The sequence below is a fragment of the Trichomycterus rosablanca genome, chromosome 4, assembly GCF_030014385.1.
Source record: "Trichomycterus rosablanca isolate fTriRos1 chromosome 4, fTriRos1.hap1, whole genome shotgun sequence".
NCBI lineage: Eukaryota > Metazoa > Chordata > Actinopteri > Siluriformes > Trichomycteridae > Trichomycterus > Trichomycterus rosablanca.
The window spans coordinates 47,443,457-47,461,111 of NC_085991.1; the positions used below are offsets into that span (position 1 = coordinate 47,443,457).

At 41.7% G+C, this 17,655-nt stretch overlaps 1 protein-coding gene across 2 annotated transcripts; it reads left to right on the forward strand.

The window, feature by feature from the left end:
• Positions 1–2,549: 2,549 nt before the first annotated feature.
• Positions 2,550–6,845, forward strand: LOC134311751 (uncharacterized). Of its 2 annotated transcripts, none has more exons than XM_062993411.1 (12): positions 2,550–2,933; positions 3,231–4,076; positions 4,248–4,472; positions 4,705–4,803; positions 4,883–4,996; positions 5,103–5,207; positions 5,317–5,421; positions 5,533–5,637; positions 5,713–5,814; positions 6,172–6,276; positions 6,352–6,531; positions 6,631–6,845. In XM_062993411.1, exons 1-12 carry the CDS (start codon positions 2,582–2,584, stop codon positions 6,774–6,776), a joined length of 2,484 nt encoding a protein of 827 aa, XP_062849481.1. In that variant the 5' UTR covers positions 2,550–2,581; the 3' UTR covers positions 6,777–6,845. The 2 variants fall into 2 exon arrangements, with proteins under 2 accessions (XP_062849481.1, XP_062849482.1); XM_062993412.1 differs by having other exon boundaries at positions 4,886–4,996.
• The last annotated feature ends 10,810 nt before the right edge of the window (positions 6,846–17,655 follow it).

Below are 17,655 nucleotides of genomic sequence, written 5' to 3' on the forward strand. Positions count from 1 at the left end.
CATGAATGTAACCGAAAGTGTAAAACATGACGTTAAAATCCTAATAAACAAACAAACAAACTACATCATGAAAACAGTAAGGCAATCAAAAACGTAAACTTTATTCTAAAATAAAACAAGAAACTTGCATAAAAGTGATGTAACATAAGATCGTTTGAAGTCCTGTCATAGCATGAAAAAATGGTTGCTGTTAAAGCATTTCAATATATTCATAAAGCATTTTAATATTAAAACATAGCTAATGAAGCCATCATAACTTGTAAGGCACCAGAACAGTGTGGAAGTGTGGAATTTGTGTCATAACACGTGAAAAAGTTGCTGCAGTAAATCTAAATTCATTCAGCAGTGAAAACCATTTGAAGTCACATTTTATCTTTTGTTGTTAACCTTGAGGTTCTTGCTGTACATGGCTTTAGTTCTGCGATTATGATTTTGACATCAGACTTAAGGTAGTAAATTTAATCAGGTGGATTTGGCCACACAAAGGAATTTCTGTTTCAATTTTGCTTTAAAAATAATTTTAAAACATTAAAAAGTCAGTATAACAATTTCATTGTCAATTTAGTGCAACAGCGAAATTCTGTTGCACTGAATGACTGTTGTTGTACTGAATGACAGAAATTTTACTTTAGCACATTTTACAGTTATCCTAGTGGTTAGCCAAAGCTAACATTGACCTTAAAGACATTTCTACACATATTCACATTTAAATGTTAATAACCTTGTTTGTTTACAAGAGTAACCGTAATATTACGTTTTCTGTGTTGTACTGAATGACACTCAGTTTTGTTCTTTAATGTACTATGTCAGTAAAAATACATTTTTATAAAATAATGTTAAAATGCATTGACCTTTGTGTGTGCTGAAGGGTCCCTAGGTGTCTTCTTTTGTTGTTATAATTGGTCACATGACTGCAGTAACTTGATCAAATATTAAAATAAGGCTTTTTATTAACGTTGTACTGAATGACAACTGAAGATTGGGAAAATGGGGACTGAAAGTATCCTGAATATTATTAATATTAAAAAACACATCTGATTGAATATTATTTAATATGTCACACATGACATTTGTACAATTATGCCAAAGCAGTAAATTTTAAGTTTTACTTAAGATTAATTAGTTTTTTCTTAATGTTTTATTACTTAAAGAGGTAGGGGGACTGTTGCACTGAATGACATTTTGGGGGTTTCAAGGGTTATTTTTTCAAAAATCATACATTTTCTGTAAAAATTACTTAAAGTTTCAGTAAACATGTACAAATGGAGTAGATTGAAGGTATATCCACTTATATTAATATAATTGTATATTATTTATCAAGTGGGGACACTAAAAAGTTACGTCTCGTCTTTGACCCACATATGTCCCTATGTCGACATTTCATTCTATTTACACATCTGGTAGATTATGTACATAAAGATACTTACAGTTAAAAAATAAATACCAGTGATAGCTCAGGGGTTAAGGTACTGGACTAGTAAACAGAAGGTTGCCGGTTCAAGTCCCACCACCACCAAGTTGCCACTGTTGGGTCCCTGAGCAAGGCCCTTAATCCTCAATTGCTCATTGTGTTCAGCTCATTGTGTAAGTCTGCTAAATGCGTCTGCTAAATGCAGAAAATGTAAATGTAAATACCATCCAAATAACTGAGTGTTTAATATAATAGTAATAAGAATACAATTTTATTTATAAACGCCTTTCAAGATACTCAAAGACACTTTACAACTACAGACATAAAACAGCACAGAAATGAATCAATATGTATAAATAAATAAAATAAACATACAACTTACAAATGATGGGCAATGGAAGTGCAGCTAATTTCGTGCATTAAATGAATCAGACCGGTCTGTTGAACTAATTAATTGTGTTTGGAAGGTGAGTGATGGTTAGAGTTAGCGTCTCAGGTTTAAAATGGGAGATGAGGGTTAGGGCCTAGTTAATTAGTTAATCAGTCTGGTCTGGTTCTAGTTATATCTAATCATGTTCATTATGATTTGTTAGTGATTTACACACTTTAAGTGTAAACACTGTAATACTGTGGTATTTAAACTATGGGAGGCACTGGGGGTGTAAAGGTTTTTTTTTTAGAAGAAGGGAGCACATTTTCTATAAAGATCTATAAAGATCATGTGTTCAGAGGTTCATTAAATGCAGGAAATGAGCTGCACTTCCTGTTTTATAGCTCTAATGCAGTTCAGATTCCAGAAATAAAATAATATGTAATAAAATAATATCAAATCTAATGATATTAAATATGATATAAACTATAATCAGTGTGTGGATGAGATGAAAGATCAGATTTAGAGTAAATCAACATTTCAGTTAAAAGAACTGAGTGTAAAAGTGAGATATTAGAGGATCATAAGTGTAATATTAGTATGAAAATATAAACAGACAGATAAACAGACATGAATATGATGGTGTGTAACGTTCAGTTTCAGCTCTGTTCCCCTGAACCTGCTACATCTCAGCATGGTTAGAATGTGTGATGTCACAATAGAGGAGCTGCAGGTACTTCAGTGTGTTCAGGTGTTCTGGATCATTCTGTGTCTGGACGTCGATGTGAACAGTCGCTGTGATGAACTGTCTGCGTAGCTGGTGGTCGAGGCTCCGTCGCCGCTCTTCGGATCGGTCCGACCCGGCCACGCCCGAGAACCAGACCGAGAGTAACGAACCCAAAAAACGTGAGAAGAAGTGGAGCATGAAGAAACTGAAGAGGATCTTCAGAAAGAAGCGTAAGGAAGAGGGTGAAGGGAAGCTTCAGGAGGAGGTTAAAGAGGGAGAAGATCCTCAGAGGTCAGGTGATAACGGTGATGTTGTGGAGCCGCTGGTGGTTCCTGAGGAAAGCAGCTGGAAGAACAGTGATGCTGGTGGACTGGAGATCTCTGACCATGTTGGAGACGATAAGAAGATGATTAGCCAGCATCAGGGTGAGAACATGAATGTATTCTGATAGATAAACACACAGCTGGAACAATAATCATAAATATTGATTCATAATTACACATGAGACCAGGAGCTGAAGATCTGAGCTTCACTATATGAGCAAAAGTATTGGGACACGCCTTCTAGTTATCACACTATTTTAAGAGCATTTGTTTAAGAAACGTCTAACAAGCTCATGGTCAGGTGTCCAAATACTTCTTGGCCGTATAGTGTTTTTATTTCTGCTTTTATTTATTCAACCTATAAATCTGGCTTGTATTTAATTGTGTTTTTTATTGTAGGAGAAGCTGTTAAAGTGATGACGTGCTCTGAAGCTGAGTACAAGGACAATGAAGATCTAATGGAGTTTATGAACCGTACATCTGACAGCATCTCCTGGTGTGATGGAGAGAACCAGATGCTGCATGAGATGAACGAAGCTGGGGCTGAAGCACTGAACGAGCTGATGAAGCTCCATCTAGGGAGGAATGAGAAAGATGAAGCCAGAGCACTTGAAGAGCAGATGAAGGCTGACATGGATGGGCCCGAGGACAAGATTGTGGAGCTTTTGGAGCTGAGAGAGAGTGAAGCTGAGACTGAAGCTGAGACTGAAGCGCTCGCTGAGCTCACAAACACCAACATGAGCAAGAACGTGGAAGATTCTCAAGCTGAGCCTGAAGCTCTTGAAGAGCAGATGAAGGCTGACGTGGATGGGATTGAGGAAAACATTGTGGAGCTTCTGGAGCTGAGAGAAAGTGAAGCTGAGACTGAAGCTGAGACTGAAGCGCTCGCTGAGCTCACAAACACCAACATGAGCAAGAACGTGGAAGATTCTCAAGCTGAGCCTGAAGCTCTTGAAGAGCAGATGAAGGCTGACGTGGATGGGATTGAGGAAAACATTGTGGAGCTTCTGGAGCTGAGAGAAAGTGAAGCTGAGACTGAAGCACTCGCTGAACTCACGAACACCAACGTGAGCGAGAACGTGAAAGATCCTCAAGTTGAGCCTGAAGAACTTGAAGATCTGATCCATACAGACATGGACAAGCAAGAGAAAAGCACTGAGGATCTTCAGACCTTCAATAACATTGAGTTTGAAGGCCGCACTCAGACTCAGTTCACGCAGACCCTGATGGAGCGTGAAATATCTGGTGAGAAGATTCAGGGTGAATAAAGCAAACTTAAGAGCTGCTCATATAATCGAGCTCCACCAGGAGAACCCACATATAAATTAGATCCCATTAACAGCACTGGATCCTGTACAGCAGATATGATCAAAACCATCCAGCTGCTAAATGTTCATAATCTTTCTATTCCATCAGCAAACCAGATGCTGGAGGTGATGGAGGGACAACCCGAGTCCAAAGCTGGTGCAGATTTCACCTACGTCCTCCAGAATGAGAGTGAGAATGCTGACGAGCGAGTTCAGGGTGAGAAAAACGATCCCGGTAACAACACTGTGGATCCAACCAAGAAGAAGAAGAAGATCAGGAGAGGAACTCGTGGACGAGGACGTAAAATCAACTATAAAAAGGAGAAGAAACAAGGTAAACAGGAGATCGTAATAAGAGCATCATGAGACACGAGGAACCAGAATGAACCCACACAGCTTATTTTACTGATTTTACCTTTAAATATTTACATGTTCAGTATTTATTCATGTTCTGATCTCGTCCATGTTTGCTGAGTGACCACCAACGTTCTCAAAGTTATGAAGATCCATTAACACTTAAAAACCCCTCACACTGCATTGTTCTTCATTCTTTACTCTTGTTTCAGGATCTGAAATCACGACCATGGTGGAAGCTGAAGCTGAAGCCACTGTGGAGATCATGAACATCCGCTCGGATGAGACGGACTCACACGATGAACCGCTGGGTGAGTAACAGGAACGATGGATGGACGTCACGGTCAGAAGAACGAGCTGTGAACTCATGTCAGAATTTCCTCTTTAAAGCAGGAAACCAGGTGATGAAAGAGAAGGATGGTGAGGAGGAGACTGAAACCATCACACAGGTCACCAAGTGTCAGCTGGAAGAGTTGATGCTGAGGTCTGAAGGTCAACCTCTGGGTGAGTAACGGACTGTAGACGATCATTAGATGTGAGGATCAGTTCAGCATTTCAGCAAGAACAAACATCAAGAATTAAATTATTAAAACGTTTTTGGTATTTTTAGATGTTAAAGTTGAAGAATCGATGGTAAAGGTGGAGGACGATGAGACGGATTGTGAAGCACTTGAGGGTCACGATGGAATCGAGGTGATAAACAATCAACCTCTGGGTGAGTAACGCACATCTGGATCAAATTTAAGAATAAAATCACAAACTGAACCTTGGTCGTTGTATTAATGCTACAGCTTCATAAATATTAATATTTATTTATTTTAAAGAAGAAAAAGAAATGCTGAATATGTTGGACCTGGAGGTAGAAGTGGCTGAAATACCTAAAAACGTCCACCTGCATGAAACTGAAGCAAACATCAACCAACCTCCAGGTGAGAAGATCAGATTCCACAATACACACACAATATAAAGGTGGAAAAAGACTAAAAGTTCTAACAGAAATGATCCAGCAGGCAAATCGTTGATGTTTCTTTATTTTTCAGCAGGTAACGAGGTCCTGAATGTGATGGATGCTCAAGCCAGAGCTGAACTTACAAACCAGCAGGTGGAAAAGAAAAGATTGGAGATGATGATCAAGCAGCTTCTGAGTAAGAAATGAAAACACAACATTTTTACTATGAAACAAGAACACAGACACTGAAGTTCTGATGCTTTTAAAATAGAAATAGAAGTAGAGACGAGAGATGAAGCTCCGGTGGAAGCTGCTGAGAAGCAGAAGCTCAGATGCTTTGAAGCTCCTAGAATGATGAACCTCGTACCTCCAGGTAAATACAGAACCATGAAACACAAGATCAGAACTGAAGGACGAATCCAAAAGTCATTACCTACTTTAGTTTAACTGAAATGATAATAGACGTGTGAAAGTCTGTTTAGATTCAGATTCTTGGTGGTTTCTGGTGGAAGCAGGTCTGTGCAGGTCTCACCACCAAGGTAACCAGTTTTTATCTGTGTAGAGCACCAGGCGCATGAGATTGTTTCTGCTGCATCTTTATAACATTTGTTCTTCTGCAGTCGAGAAGATCAGATTCCACAATACAAAAACAATATAAAGGTGGAAAAGACTAAAAGTTCTAACAGAAATGATCCAGCAGGCTAATCGTTGATGTTTCTTCATTTTTCAGCAGGTAACGAGGTCCTGAATGTGATGGACGCTCAAGCCAGAGCTGAACATTCAAACCAGCAGGTGGAAAATAAAAGACTGGAGATGAAGATCAAGCAGCTTCTGAGTAAGAAATGAAAACACAACATTTTTACTATAAAACAAGAACACAGACACTGAAGTTCTGATGCTTTTAAAATAGAAATAGAAGTAGAGACGAGAGCTGAAGCTCCGGTGGAAGCTGCTGAAGAGCAGAAGTTTGGATGCTCTAAAGCTTTGAGAATGATGAACCTCGTACCTCAGCCAATGCAGAGGAAAAAGATCAGGAGAGGAACTCGTGGACAAGGACGTAAAATCAACTATAAGAAGGAGAACAAACAAGGTAAATATGAGAAAGTATTACGTAAGAACGGCATGAGAGACACGAAGAACCATCAAGAACCTGCACGCTAACTTTTACTGATTTCACCTTTTACATCAGAGATGCGCGCTGGTGGTCCAGAAGATCAGACCAAAACCAGTGAAGCTACATGTTGGAGAGCTGGACACGCTGGAACGGAGCTCCTGAGGAACAGCAGGACAGGAGTAAAATACCACACTGGACTGGAAGAAATAAAGAGCTGGTGAAGGACAGTGGGAGATGAGATTATTCTGAAGAACATCTGTCCAGAACTCTAATAAAAACCTTCAATAAAATCCTTATTATTGCTGCTGGTGATCTTTCATACACAACGTCCGTCTGCAGACCAAAGCGACTTGAACAACTGAGGCTTAAGTGTCTTGCTCAGGGGCTCAACAGGGGCAACTTGGCGGTGGTGGGGCTTCAACCCGGAAACTGTATGGACAAAAGTAATGGGACACCCCTTCTAATTCACCCCTGACCATAAGCTTGTTGTACAATCCATTCCAAATCTATGGGCAGTTATATGGAACTCTCCCTCTTGCAGCTATAACAGCCTCCAGTCTTCTGGAATGATTTACACTAGATGTTGGAGTGTGTCTGTAGGAAGTTGTGCCTGTTCATTTACAACAAGCCTGGCTCACAATCAGCATCCCAGTTCGTCCCAAAATCATTCGATAAGGTTGAAGCTACTGCTTAATGTCATGCTGGAACTTCCCAAGGGCCTTCCCTAAACCGTATATCTACACTGATCAGCCATAACATTAAAACCACCTCCTTGTTTCTACACTCACTGTCCATTTTATCAGCTCCACTTACCATATAGAAGCACTTTGTAGTTCTACAATTACTGACTGTAATCATTCTGTTTCTCTGTATACCTTTTTAACCCTCTTTCACCCTGTTCTTCAATGGTCAGGACCCACACAGGACCACCACAGAGCAGTTATTATTTAGGTAGTGGATCATTCTCAGCACTGCAGTGACACTGACATGGTGGTGGTGTGTTAGTGTGTGCTGTGCTGGTATGAGTGGATCAGACAGCAGTGCTGCTGGAGCTTTTAAAGACCGTGTCCACTCACTGTCTACTCTGTTAGACACTCCTACCTAGTTGATCCACCTTGTAGATGTAAAGTCAGAGACGATCGCTCATCTATTGCTGCTGTTTGAGTTGGTCATCTTCTAGACCTTCATCAGTGATCACAGGACGCTGCCCACAGGCGCTGTTAGCTGAATGTTTTTTGTTGGTGGACTATTTTCAGTCCAGTAGTGACAGTGAGGTGTTTTAAAACTCCACTCATACCAGTACAACACACACTAACACACCACCACCATGTCAGTGTCACTGCAGTGCTGAGAATGATCCACCACCTAAATAATACCTGCTCTGTGGTGGTCCTGTGGTGGTTCTGACCATTGAAGAACAGGGTGAAAGCAGGTTAAAAAAGTATGTAGAGTAACAGATGGACTACAGTCAGTAATTGTAGAACTACAAAGTGCTTCTATATGGTAAGTGGAGCTGATAAAATGGACAGTGAGTGTAGAAACAAGGAGGTGGTTTTAATGTTATGGCTGATCGTGTATATCTATAATGCCAAATTGTATAAACCTGTTAGTAAAGGGTGTGGCTGAAACACCTGAACTTAATTATTAGGAAGGGTGTCCACGTCTGTTTTTTTCAGATGAGCTGCATCTAATAAACAGATACAAAAGCTTTGCACATCTGGAATTAGCATGCAGAATTTACACTGGTGTGTATTTGATTTTCTTTGCTGCGCTGTTACACACGTTCACCTGAATTTCCTTCCCACTATTGTAGCTCGTTTGTTTAGAAGTAAAAAAAACATCGTCCAGGTCAGCAGGGTTTCGGCAATGCAGCATTTTCACAGTGGAAATTTCCTCAATCAGCTCCGGTTGGCAGGTAAGGCAGGAAACCGAGAGCCAGCCGGGGGAAGGAATAACTGAGTCCGCACCTCATCCCATCAACAGATATAACCTCTGCCAAGTGTTGGTCCATACATGGGGTCCACTCCAAACAAGGGACGTCAGCCAGATTCCCATTAAAAGATAAAGCTGTGCTGGCATCCCAGTCCAGCAGGAAACTGGACCGGACCAAGCCTGGCATCATGGTGCCAGAGAGAGCAGGTTGCCCAATAGAGGTGCTGGCATGTCTGTGAGGGAGATTCTGTGATATATAAAAACACAGCCGTCCTGTCAAGTTGGAGTGACTGGAGTGTTTCTGTGCATTCTTGAAATGCTGGACCCACATTGACCCTGACTATAAAAATGAATTAAATTAAAAACACTTACCCCAAAAAATGTCATGTGGTGTCTTTTAGGATGAAATATTATCTGCACTATATTCTTAGTGTAATCTGCAATATCACATGCAATATTATCTATTTCCTTGGCTGCTCCCGTTAGGGGTCACCGGTTGGCACAGTTTTTACGCCGGATGCCCTTCCTGTCACAACCCTCCCTATTTTTCGGGTATGGCACCGGCACTACAATGCACTGGTTTATGCATCCTAGCGGCCGGGTACCTATAGGACAATTCAGTGTCTCCAATTAGCCTGGCTGCATGTTTTTGGACTGTGGGAGAAAACCCACGCAGACACGGGGAGAACATGCAAACTCCACACAGAAAGGACCCGGACCGCTCCAGCTGGGAATCGAACCCAGGACCTTCTTGCTGTGAGGCGACAGTGCTACCCACTTAGCCATCGTGCCACCCAAAAAATGTAATAATAATAATAAATATTTATTTACTGCAAAAACCTGCACATTTTGTTCACACCTGGTTTTGTAAAAGTTGATTAAATAGTGATATTTTGGCGCTTTCAGTGGTGGACAGGGGTCAGCATGGGCATCCTGACTGGTCTGCAGCTATGCAGCCCCATACACAACAAACTGTGCTGCACTGTGTATTCTGACACCTTTCTATCAGAACCAGCATTAACTTCTTCAGCACTTTGAGCTACAGTAGCTCGTCTGTTGGATCGGACCATACGGGCCAGCCTTCGCTCCCCTACGTGCATCATTGAGCCTTGGCCGCCCATGACCCTGTCATCGGTTTACCACTGTTGCTTCCTTGGACCACTTTTGAAAAGATACTGACCACTGCAGACCGGGAACACCCCACAAGAGCTGCAGTTTTGGAGATGCTCTGACCCAGTCGTCTAGCCATCACAATTTGGTCCTTGTCAAACTTGTCATTTTTCTGCCTAATATATCCCACCCACTAACAGGTGCCGTGATGAAGAGATAATCAGTGTCATTCACTTCACCTGTAGGTGGTCATAATGTTATGCCTGGTCGGAATATACTATATGCAGACATCCCAAGTCTTCCTGAAGTTCTGGGAGTCTCCCGCATATACATAGCGGCTCCCTGATGCCCGCAAGTCAGATAAAATCTCCCAGAATCTAGAACGAGCGGCCAAGAGCGACACACACACACACACACACACACACACACGCAGGCGACACAGACTTTTTTCCCCGATCGCGTATTAAATCCGTTATCTGATATACAATTTAGTGTAAGGAACATAATTAATTATGTATACACTATCTAGTGCACTATGTAAGGAACACAAATCATCATCTAGTTATACTTTCTAGTGCACTATGTAGTGAACATGAATGCGTTATCTAATACACAATCTAGTGCACTGTGTAGGGAACATAAACCAATAGTCTAATTCACTATCTAGTGCACTACGTAGGGAACATAAATTCATATCTAAAATACTATCTAGTGCACTGTGTCGGAACATAAATCCGTTATCTGATATACAATCTAGTGCACTATGTAGGGAACATATATCCGTGATCTGATATACATTCTAGTGCACTGTGTAGGGAACATAAATCATCATCTAGTTATACTTTCTAGTGCACTGTGTAGGGAACATAAACCAATTGTCTAATTCACTATCTAGTGCACTGCGTAGGGAACATAAATTCATATCTAAAATACTATCTAATGCACTATGTAGTGAACATAAATCCGTTATCTGATACACAATTTAGTGCACTATGTAGGGAACCTAAATCCATTAACTAATACACTACCTAAAGCATTACGTAAGAAACATAAGTCTGTTATCTAGTACACTATCTAGTGCACTAAGTAAGGAACATAAATTCTTTGCTAATATACAATCTAGTGCACTATGTAGGGAACATAAATCTATTATCTTTCACACTATCTAGTGCACTATGTAGTACATATTAATGTGTTTGTGACGTGAACAGTTAAAAGTTCTGTTATCACCCATATCCTTTGGTGTGTGCGAAAAGTTTTTTAGCTTTTTGGGGGAGCTTGGGGGGTCGGGGTCGAGGTCCGGGTCCGGAGGTACCTCCCTAAAATGAGTTTTTGCAACTTGGGATACTGCGTATGTCTTTTACATGCTGAAAATTAACATCCCAGCCCTGCTGTACCGTGAACACACAAGGCACTTCTGAATAACAACATCGACCAGCAGGGGGCAAAAGAGATAAAGAGACAGACAGACACGTGAGGTACTTCTGAAAGCGTGGGTGAGATAATGTCGAGGTTAAGGGTTCATGTGAAACAGATCTGATAGACTGAGAGTGAGATGATGAAGTGTGCAAAATACTGTCGTGTTGTAGTAATGTACCAGCCTGTTCATAAACCAAAGGTTTCACTTAATCAGGGTATTTAAGTTCGAATACTGTCACTGGACTGATGCCCTGACGGGCACCCAGGGGTGTTTGTAAAGTAATGAACGCTGGGTGTGACTCTGGGGGCTGTGAGGTGGCTTAAAAAAAGCCGTTTACAGTGGATGGCAGTGGATGTGGGGCACTGAATCCACCTCTTAGGGGGCTCTGATTTACCCCTGCCAGCATTCTTCAGTGCCCAGAGGAACATACATGTGTAGGAACGTTATTTACAGTCTAGCTTTAGACATTAAGGAGCTGTTTTGTATATTAATGGCACCTAACAATCAATATACAATGTACAAGCCTGTTCATATTAACCAATAAAATAGATCTTTTGGGCATTTAAATTCAAATACCATCACTGGACTTATGCCCTGAAGGGTGATGCCCTGAAGGGTGATGCCCTGAAGGGCACCCAGGGGTGTTTGTAAAGTAATGAAAGCTGGGTGTGACTCTGAGGGCTGTGTGGTGGCTCCAAAGAAGCCGTTTACAAACAAACTGTCCGGAAAGAGGTTGGGCAGTGGATGTGGGGCACTGAATCCACCTCTTAGGGGGCTCCGAATTACCCCTGCCAGCATTCTTCAGTGCCCTGAGAAACATACATGTGTAGGAACATAATTTACAGTCTATCTATAGAGTATAGCGTTTGTATTTTAGTTTCGGTAAACACCTCATCCTGGTAAGGACTGCGGTAGGTCTGGTGCTGATTCTAGAAATGCACCCTGTGTAAAAGACATGGTAAACCAGCTTAGGATGATTTACTGGTTTTAGGTGGTTTAGCCTGGTTTATCTGGTCTTGCAGTCTGGAAAAGCTGCTTTCTGACCCCAGGGTGTGTTATTTTTTTTTTTTTAACAGGAAGCCAGTCCATAAAAGTGCATTTGATAAACCTTAGCAAATTCAGTTTTTTATTCAGGTATGATTTAGGAACCATGGTCATAACATGACCCCAAGTGACCTTTATGGTGAATTGACAAGGTAAGTATCCTATACAATAAGCACTACACGGAAGTCTGAGTGCAGGGTCAGACACGATACATTCCTAAAGAAGGATTACAGCCTTTTCAATGGTGGCTTGGGAAAGCTGGGTAATGAACTCTGAGTCCTTAAATAAATACCCTAAAGCCCTGACCACTGAGCCATTACTGCACCTGAAACCCAATACAAGAAAACACATATTGTTGTTGGATGTAATACAGGACCAGGTGCACCCTATGGTGCAAACACTCGTTTTCTATGATGATGAACACCTTAATTAAATCAGGCACCTTCTAATGATCATCAAATTTAAACAGTATAACCCTTTAAAATAAGTACTGGGGTGCAGACTGTGAAGTAGATCCCCACCTTTGTTTTTAATGATTTTAAACCTTTATTCCTGTTGCAATATCATATCTTACTAATGCATGATTCCTTTTTTAAGCAGGACAGTTTGTGTGGGTCTGTTTTATATTGGTGGTGCAGCAGATACTGTGGGTGTTGCACAGCTACAGGGTCCTGCAGACGAGGGTACGAACATTCATTAAGAGGTAATACAGGTTTATTTACCTTTGTGTTTTTTTATTGGGGGGGGGGGATGTGTCACATTCATCAAACTTTTGGAAATTCAGTAAATTCTAATTTTTATTTAGATTTGATTTAAGAACCATGGTCATAACATGACCCCAAGTGACCTTTTTAGTTAGGTATCGCTTTCCCATATATAAATCTTTAGTCTCCTATACAATGAGCACTACACGGATTAGAAGTCTGGGTCAGAGTGCAGGGTCAGACATGATACATACAGAAGGTTCAGAGCCTTGTTCAATGGTGGCTTGGAAAAGCTGGGATTTGAACCCTGAGTCCTTAAATAAATACCCTAAAGCCCTGACCACTGAACCGCTACTGCACCTGAAACCCAATACAAGAAAACACATATTGTTCCTGGAAATCGAACCCGGGACCTTCTTGCTGTGAAGCAACAGTGCTACCCACTGAGCCACCGTGCCGCCCGTATGAGTAAAGTAAAGTAGTGTAGTGGGCAAGCCGTAGCCTAGTGGTTAAGTTACTGGACTAGTAATCAGAAAGTCGCTGGTTGAGCGAGGCCCTTAACGCTCAATTGCTCAGACTGTATACTGTATCTGTAATGTAAGTCGCTTTGGATAAAGGCATCTGATAAATGCCGAAAATTAATGGCCGACACCTGCAAGAATGAAAAATGAGCCCAAGTGCAAAATGTTTGACCCAGGTAGAACAACACTGCAGCTAAAAAGCCCCCAAAATGGGGTTAAACATAAATAAACAGGTTGGCCAAAATAACAGAAACAAAGTAGCAATTCAAAAATGAAGGTGCAGATCTATGTCACAGTCTGCACCCCAGTACTTATTTTGGGCAGTTGTTGTCTAGTGGTTAAGGTATTGGCCCAGTAATCAGACGATGGATGGATGGATGGATGGATGGATGGATGGATGGATGGATGGATGGATGGATGGATGGATGGATGGATGGATGGATGGATGGATGGATGGATGGATGGATGGATGGATGGATAGATAGATAGATAGATAGATAGATAGATAGATAGATAGATAGATAGATAGATAGATAGATAGATAGATACTTTATTAATCCCGAAGGAAATTAAGGCCTCAGTAGCAAGTTACATAAATCAAAGTAAGTAATAGTACACACTACAGAGATTCACATTATACAGTGTATCACAAAAGTGAGTACACCCCTCACATTTCTGCAAATATTTCATTATATCTTTTCATGAGACAACACTATAGACATGAAACTTGGATATAACTTAGAGTAGTCAGTGTACAGCTTGTATAGCAGTGTAGATTTACTGTCTTCTGAAAATAACTCAACACACAGCCATTAATGTCTAAATAGCTGGCAACATAAGTGAGTACACCCCACAGTGAACATGTCCAAATTGTGCCCAAATGTGTCGTTGTCCCTCCCTGGTGTCATGTGTCAAGGTCCCAGGTGTAAATGGGGAGCAGGGCTGTTAAATTTGGTGTTTTGGGTACAATTCTCTCATACTGGCCACTGGATATTCAACATGGCACCTCATGGCAAAGAACTCTCTGAGGATGTGAGAAATAGAATTGTTGCTCTCCACAAAGATGGCCTGGGCTATAAGAAGATTGCTAACACCCTGAAACTGAGCTACAGCATGGTGGCCAAGGTCATACAGCGGTTTTCCAGGACAGGTTCCACTCGGAACAGGCTTTGCCAGGGTCGACCAAAGAAGTTGAGTCCACGTGTTCGGCGTCATATCCAGAGGTTGGCTTTAAAAAATAGACACATGAGTGCTGCCAGCATTGCTGCAGAGGTTGAAGACGTGGGAGGTCAGCCTGTCAGTGCTCAGACAATACACCGCACACTGCATCAACTCGGTCTGCATGGTCGTCATCCCAGAAGGAAGCTGACGCACAAGAAAGCCAGTAAACAGTTTGCTGAAAACAAGCAGTCCAAGAACATGGATTACTGGAATGCCCTGTGGTCTGACGAGACCAAGATAAACTTGTTTGGCTCAGATGGTGTCCAGCATGTGTGGCGGCGCCCTGGTGAGAAGTACCAAGACAACTGTATCTTGCCTACAGTCAAGCATGGTGGAGGTAGCATCATGGTCTTGGGCTGCATGAGTGTTGCTGGCACTGGGGAGCTGCAGTTCATTGAGGGAAACATGAATTCCAACATGTACTGTGACATTCTGAAACAGAGCATGATCCCCTCCCTTCGAAAACTGGGCCTCATGGCAGTTTTCCAACAGGATAACGACCCCAAACACAACCTCCAAGATGACAACTGCCTTGCTGAGGAAGCTGAAGGTAAAGGTGATGGACTAAACCCAATTGAGCACCTGTGACGCATCCTCAAGTGGAAGGTGGAGGAGTTCAAGGTGTCTAACATCCACCAGCTCCGTGATGTCATCATGGAGGAGTGGAAGAGGATTCCAGTAGCAACCTGTGCAGCTCTGGTGAATTCCATGCCCAGGAGGGTTAAGGCAGTGCTGGATAATAATGGTGGTCACACAAAATATTGACACTTTGGGCACAATTTGGACATGTTCACTGTGGGGTGTACTCACTTATGTTGCCAGCCATTTAGACATTAATGGCTGTGTGTTGAGTTATTTTCAGAAGACAGTAAATCTACACTGCTATACAAGTTGTACACTGACTACTCTAAGTTACATACAAGTTTTATTTCTATAGTGTTGTCCCATGAAAAGATATAATGAAATATTTGCAGAAATGTGAGGGGTGTACTCACTTTTGTGATACACTGTACAAAAAAGTATCTGTATAACCACAACAACACTCAGACAACACACAACACCAAACAGGACCTGAGGGTACAGTACATGTGGTACATATGAAGGTGTTATTTCAGTTAATATTGTGAGGCTAGTATAGATTATAAGTCAGAGTTGTAAGATATAAATGATGCAGTAAATTATAAAATGAATTTAAAGTGACGCGACACGGAGCTACCGAGTTGGCAGCCACTCGCTGCGGCGCCGGAAGTTATGTATGTAGAAGGTTGCCAGTTCAAGCCCTACCACTGTCAGGTTGCTGCTGTTGGGCCCTTGAGCAAGGCCCTTAACCCTCAATTGCTTAGACTATATACCGTCACAACTGTAAATCGCTTTGGATAAAAGCGTCTGCTAAATGCCAAAAATGTAAATGTAAAGGGTTACACTATTTAAATATGATGATCATTAGAAGGTGCCTGATTTAAATAAGATGTTCAACAAGCAGAATTTTAGCAGTCCAGTAATACGGAAACATCATAGAAAAGGGTGTTTGCACCATAGGGTGCACTTGGTTCTGTATTACATCTAAAACCAATATGTGTTTTCATGTATTGGCTACCCGGTGCAATAGCAGCACATTGGCCAGGGCTTTAGGCTATTTATTCCAGGGCTCAGGGTTCAAATCCCAGCTTTCCCAAGCCGCCACTGATCAAGGCTCTCAGCCATCTGTGGGGAATGTATGAGAATCGGTTGTCACAGTATGACAGACTGCTCTGGCAAAAAAGGAATGGTAGGACAGACAGAGCCAGTCTGCACCCCATCCCATCAACAGGTGGAGCCCATGCCAAGTTGGGTCGGAGCAAACAAGGGACATCAAAGCACCGCAACCTCAGCCAGGTTCCTGTTAAAAGCTAAAGCTGTGCTGGCATCCCAGTCCAGCAGGAAACTGGACCGGACCAAGCCAGGCATCAAGGTTCCAGAGATAGCAGGTCGCCAAACAGAGGATGTGTGTGAGGAAGAAACTGTGATACATAGAAACACTGCCGTCCTAGACTGGCATGACTGGAGTGTGTCTCTGTATTACGACCTGTGATTTCGGAGAAGTCGCACTCACTGCGACCCTGACCATGAAAATTTAATGAAATACTGACCACAGCAACCCTGATCAGGCTGAATTGGTTAGTGTAAATGGATGAATTATCTTTTAGAACATGACATCCAAGTGTCTGAATGTATAACGATTTTGCATAATGGATTGACACCTTGTCTAGAGCCTTACGCCCCGTGTTTCTAGCCGGAACAGGGCTCACAGCAACCCTGATCAGGATGAATTGGTTGGCGTAAATGGATAAATTATCTTTTAGAACAGGATATTGAAGTGTCTGAATGTATAACAATTTTGCATAATGGGTTGACACCTTGTCTAGAGCCTTACTCCCTATGTTTCTGATGGGTACTGGGCCCACTGCAACCCTGATCAGAATGAATTGGTTAGTGTAAATGGATGAATTATCTTTGAGAACTTGACATCCAAGTGTCTGAATGTATATTGATTTTGCATAATGGATTGAAACCTTGTTTGAGATTTTACTCCCTATGTTTCTGGTGGGTACCGGGCCCACAGCAACCCTGATCAGGATGAACTGGTTAGTGTAAATGGATGAATTATCTTTTAGAACATGACATCCAAGTGTCTGAATGTATAACGATTTTGCATAATGGATTGACACCTTGTCCAGAGCCTTACACCCCATGTGGGTACCGGGACCACAGCGACCCTGATCAAGATAAAGAAAATCAATACGTGCTATCAGTCCCACTGCAACCCTGATCAGGATAAATTGGTTAGTGTAAATGGGTGAATTATAATTTGGAACATGATACCCAAGTGTCTGAATGTAAAACGATTTTGCATAATGGATTGACACCTTGTCTAGAGTCTTACACCCCATGTTTATGGGACCACAGCGACCCTGATCAGGAAAAAGAAATGAATAAATTGTGTTTATGCACCGATCAGGTGTAACATTAAAACCACCTCCTTGTTTCTACACTCACTGTCCATTTTATCAGCTCCACTTACCATATAGAACCACTTTGTAGTTCTACAATTACTGACTGTAGTCCATCTGTTTCTCTGCATGCTTTGTTAGCCCCCTTTCACCCTCTT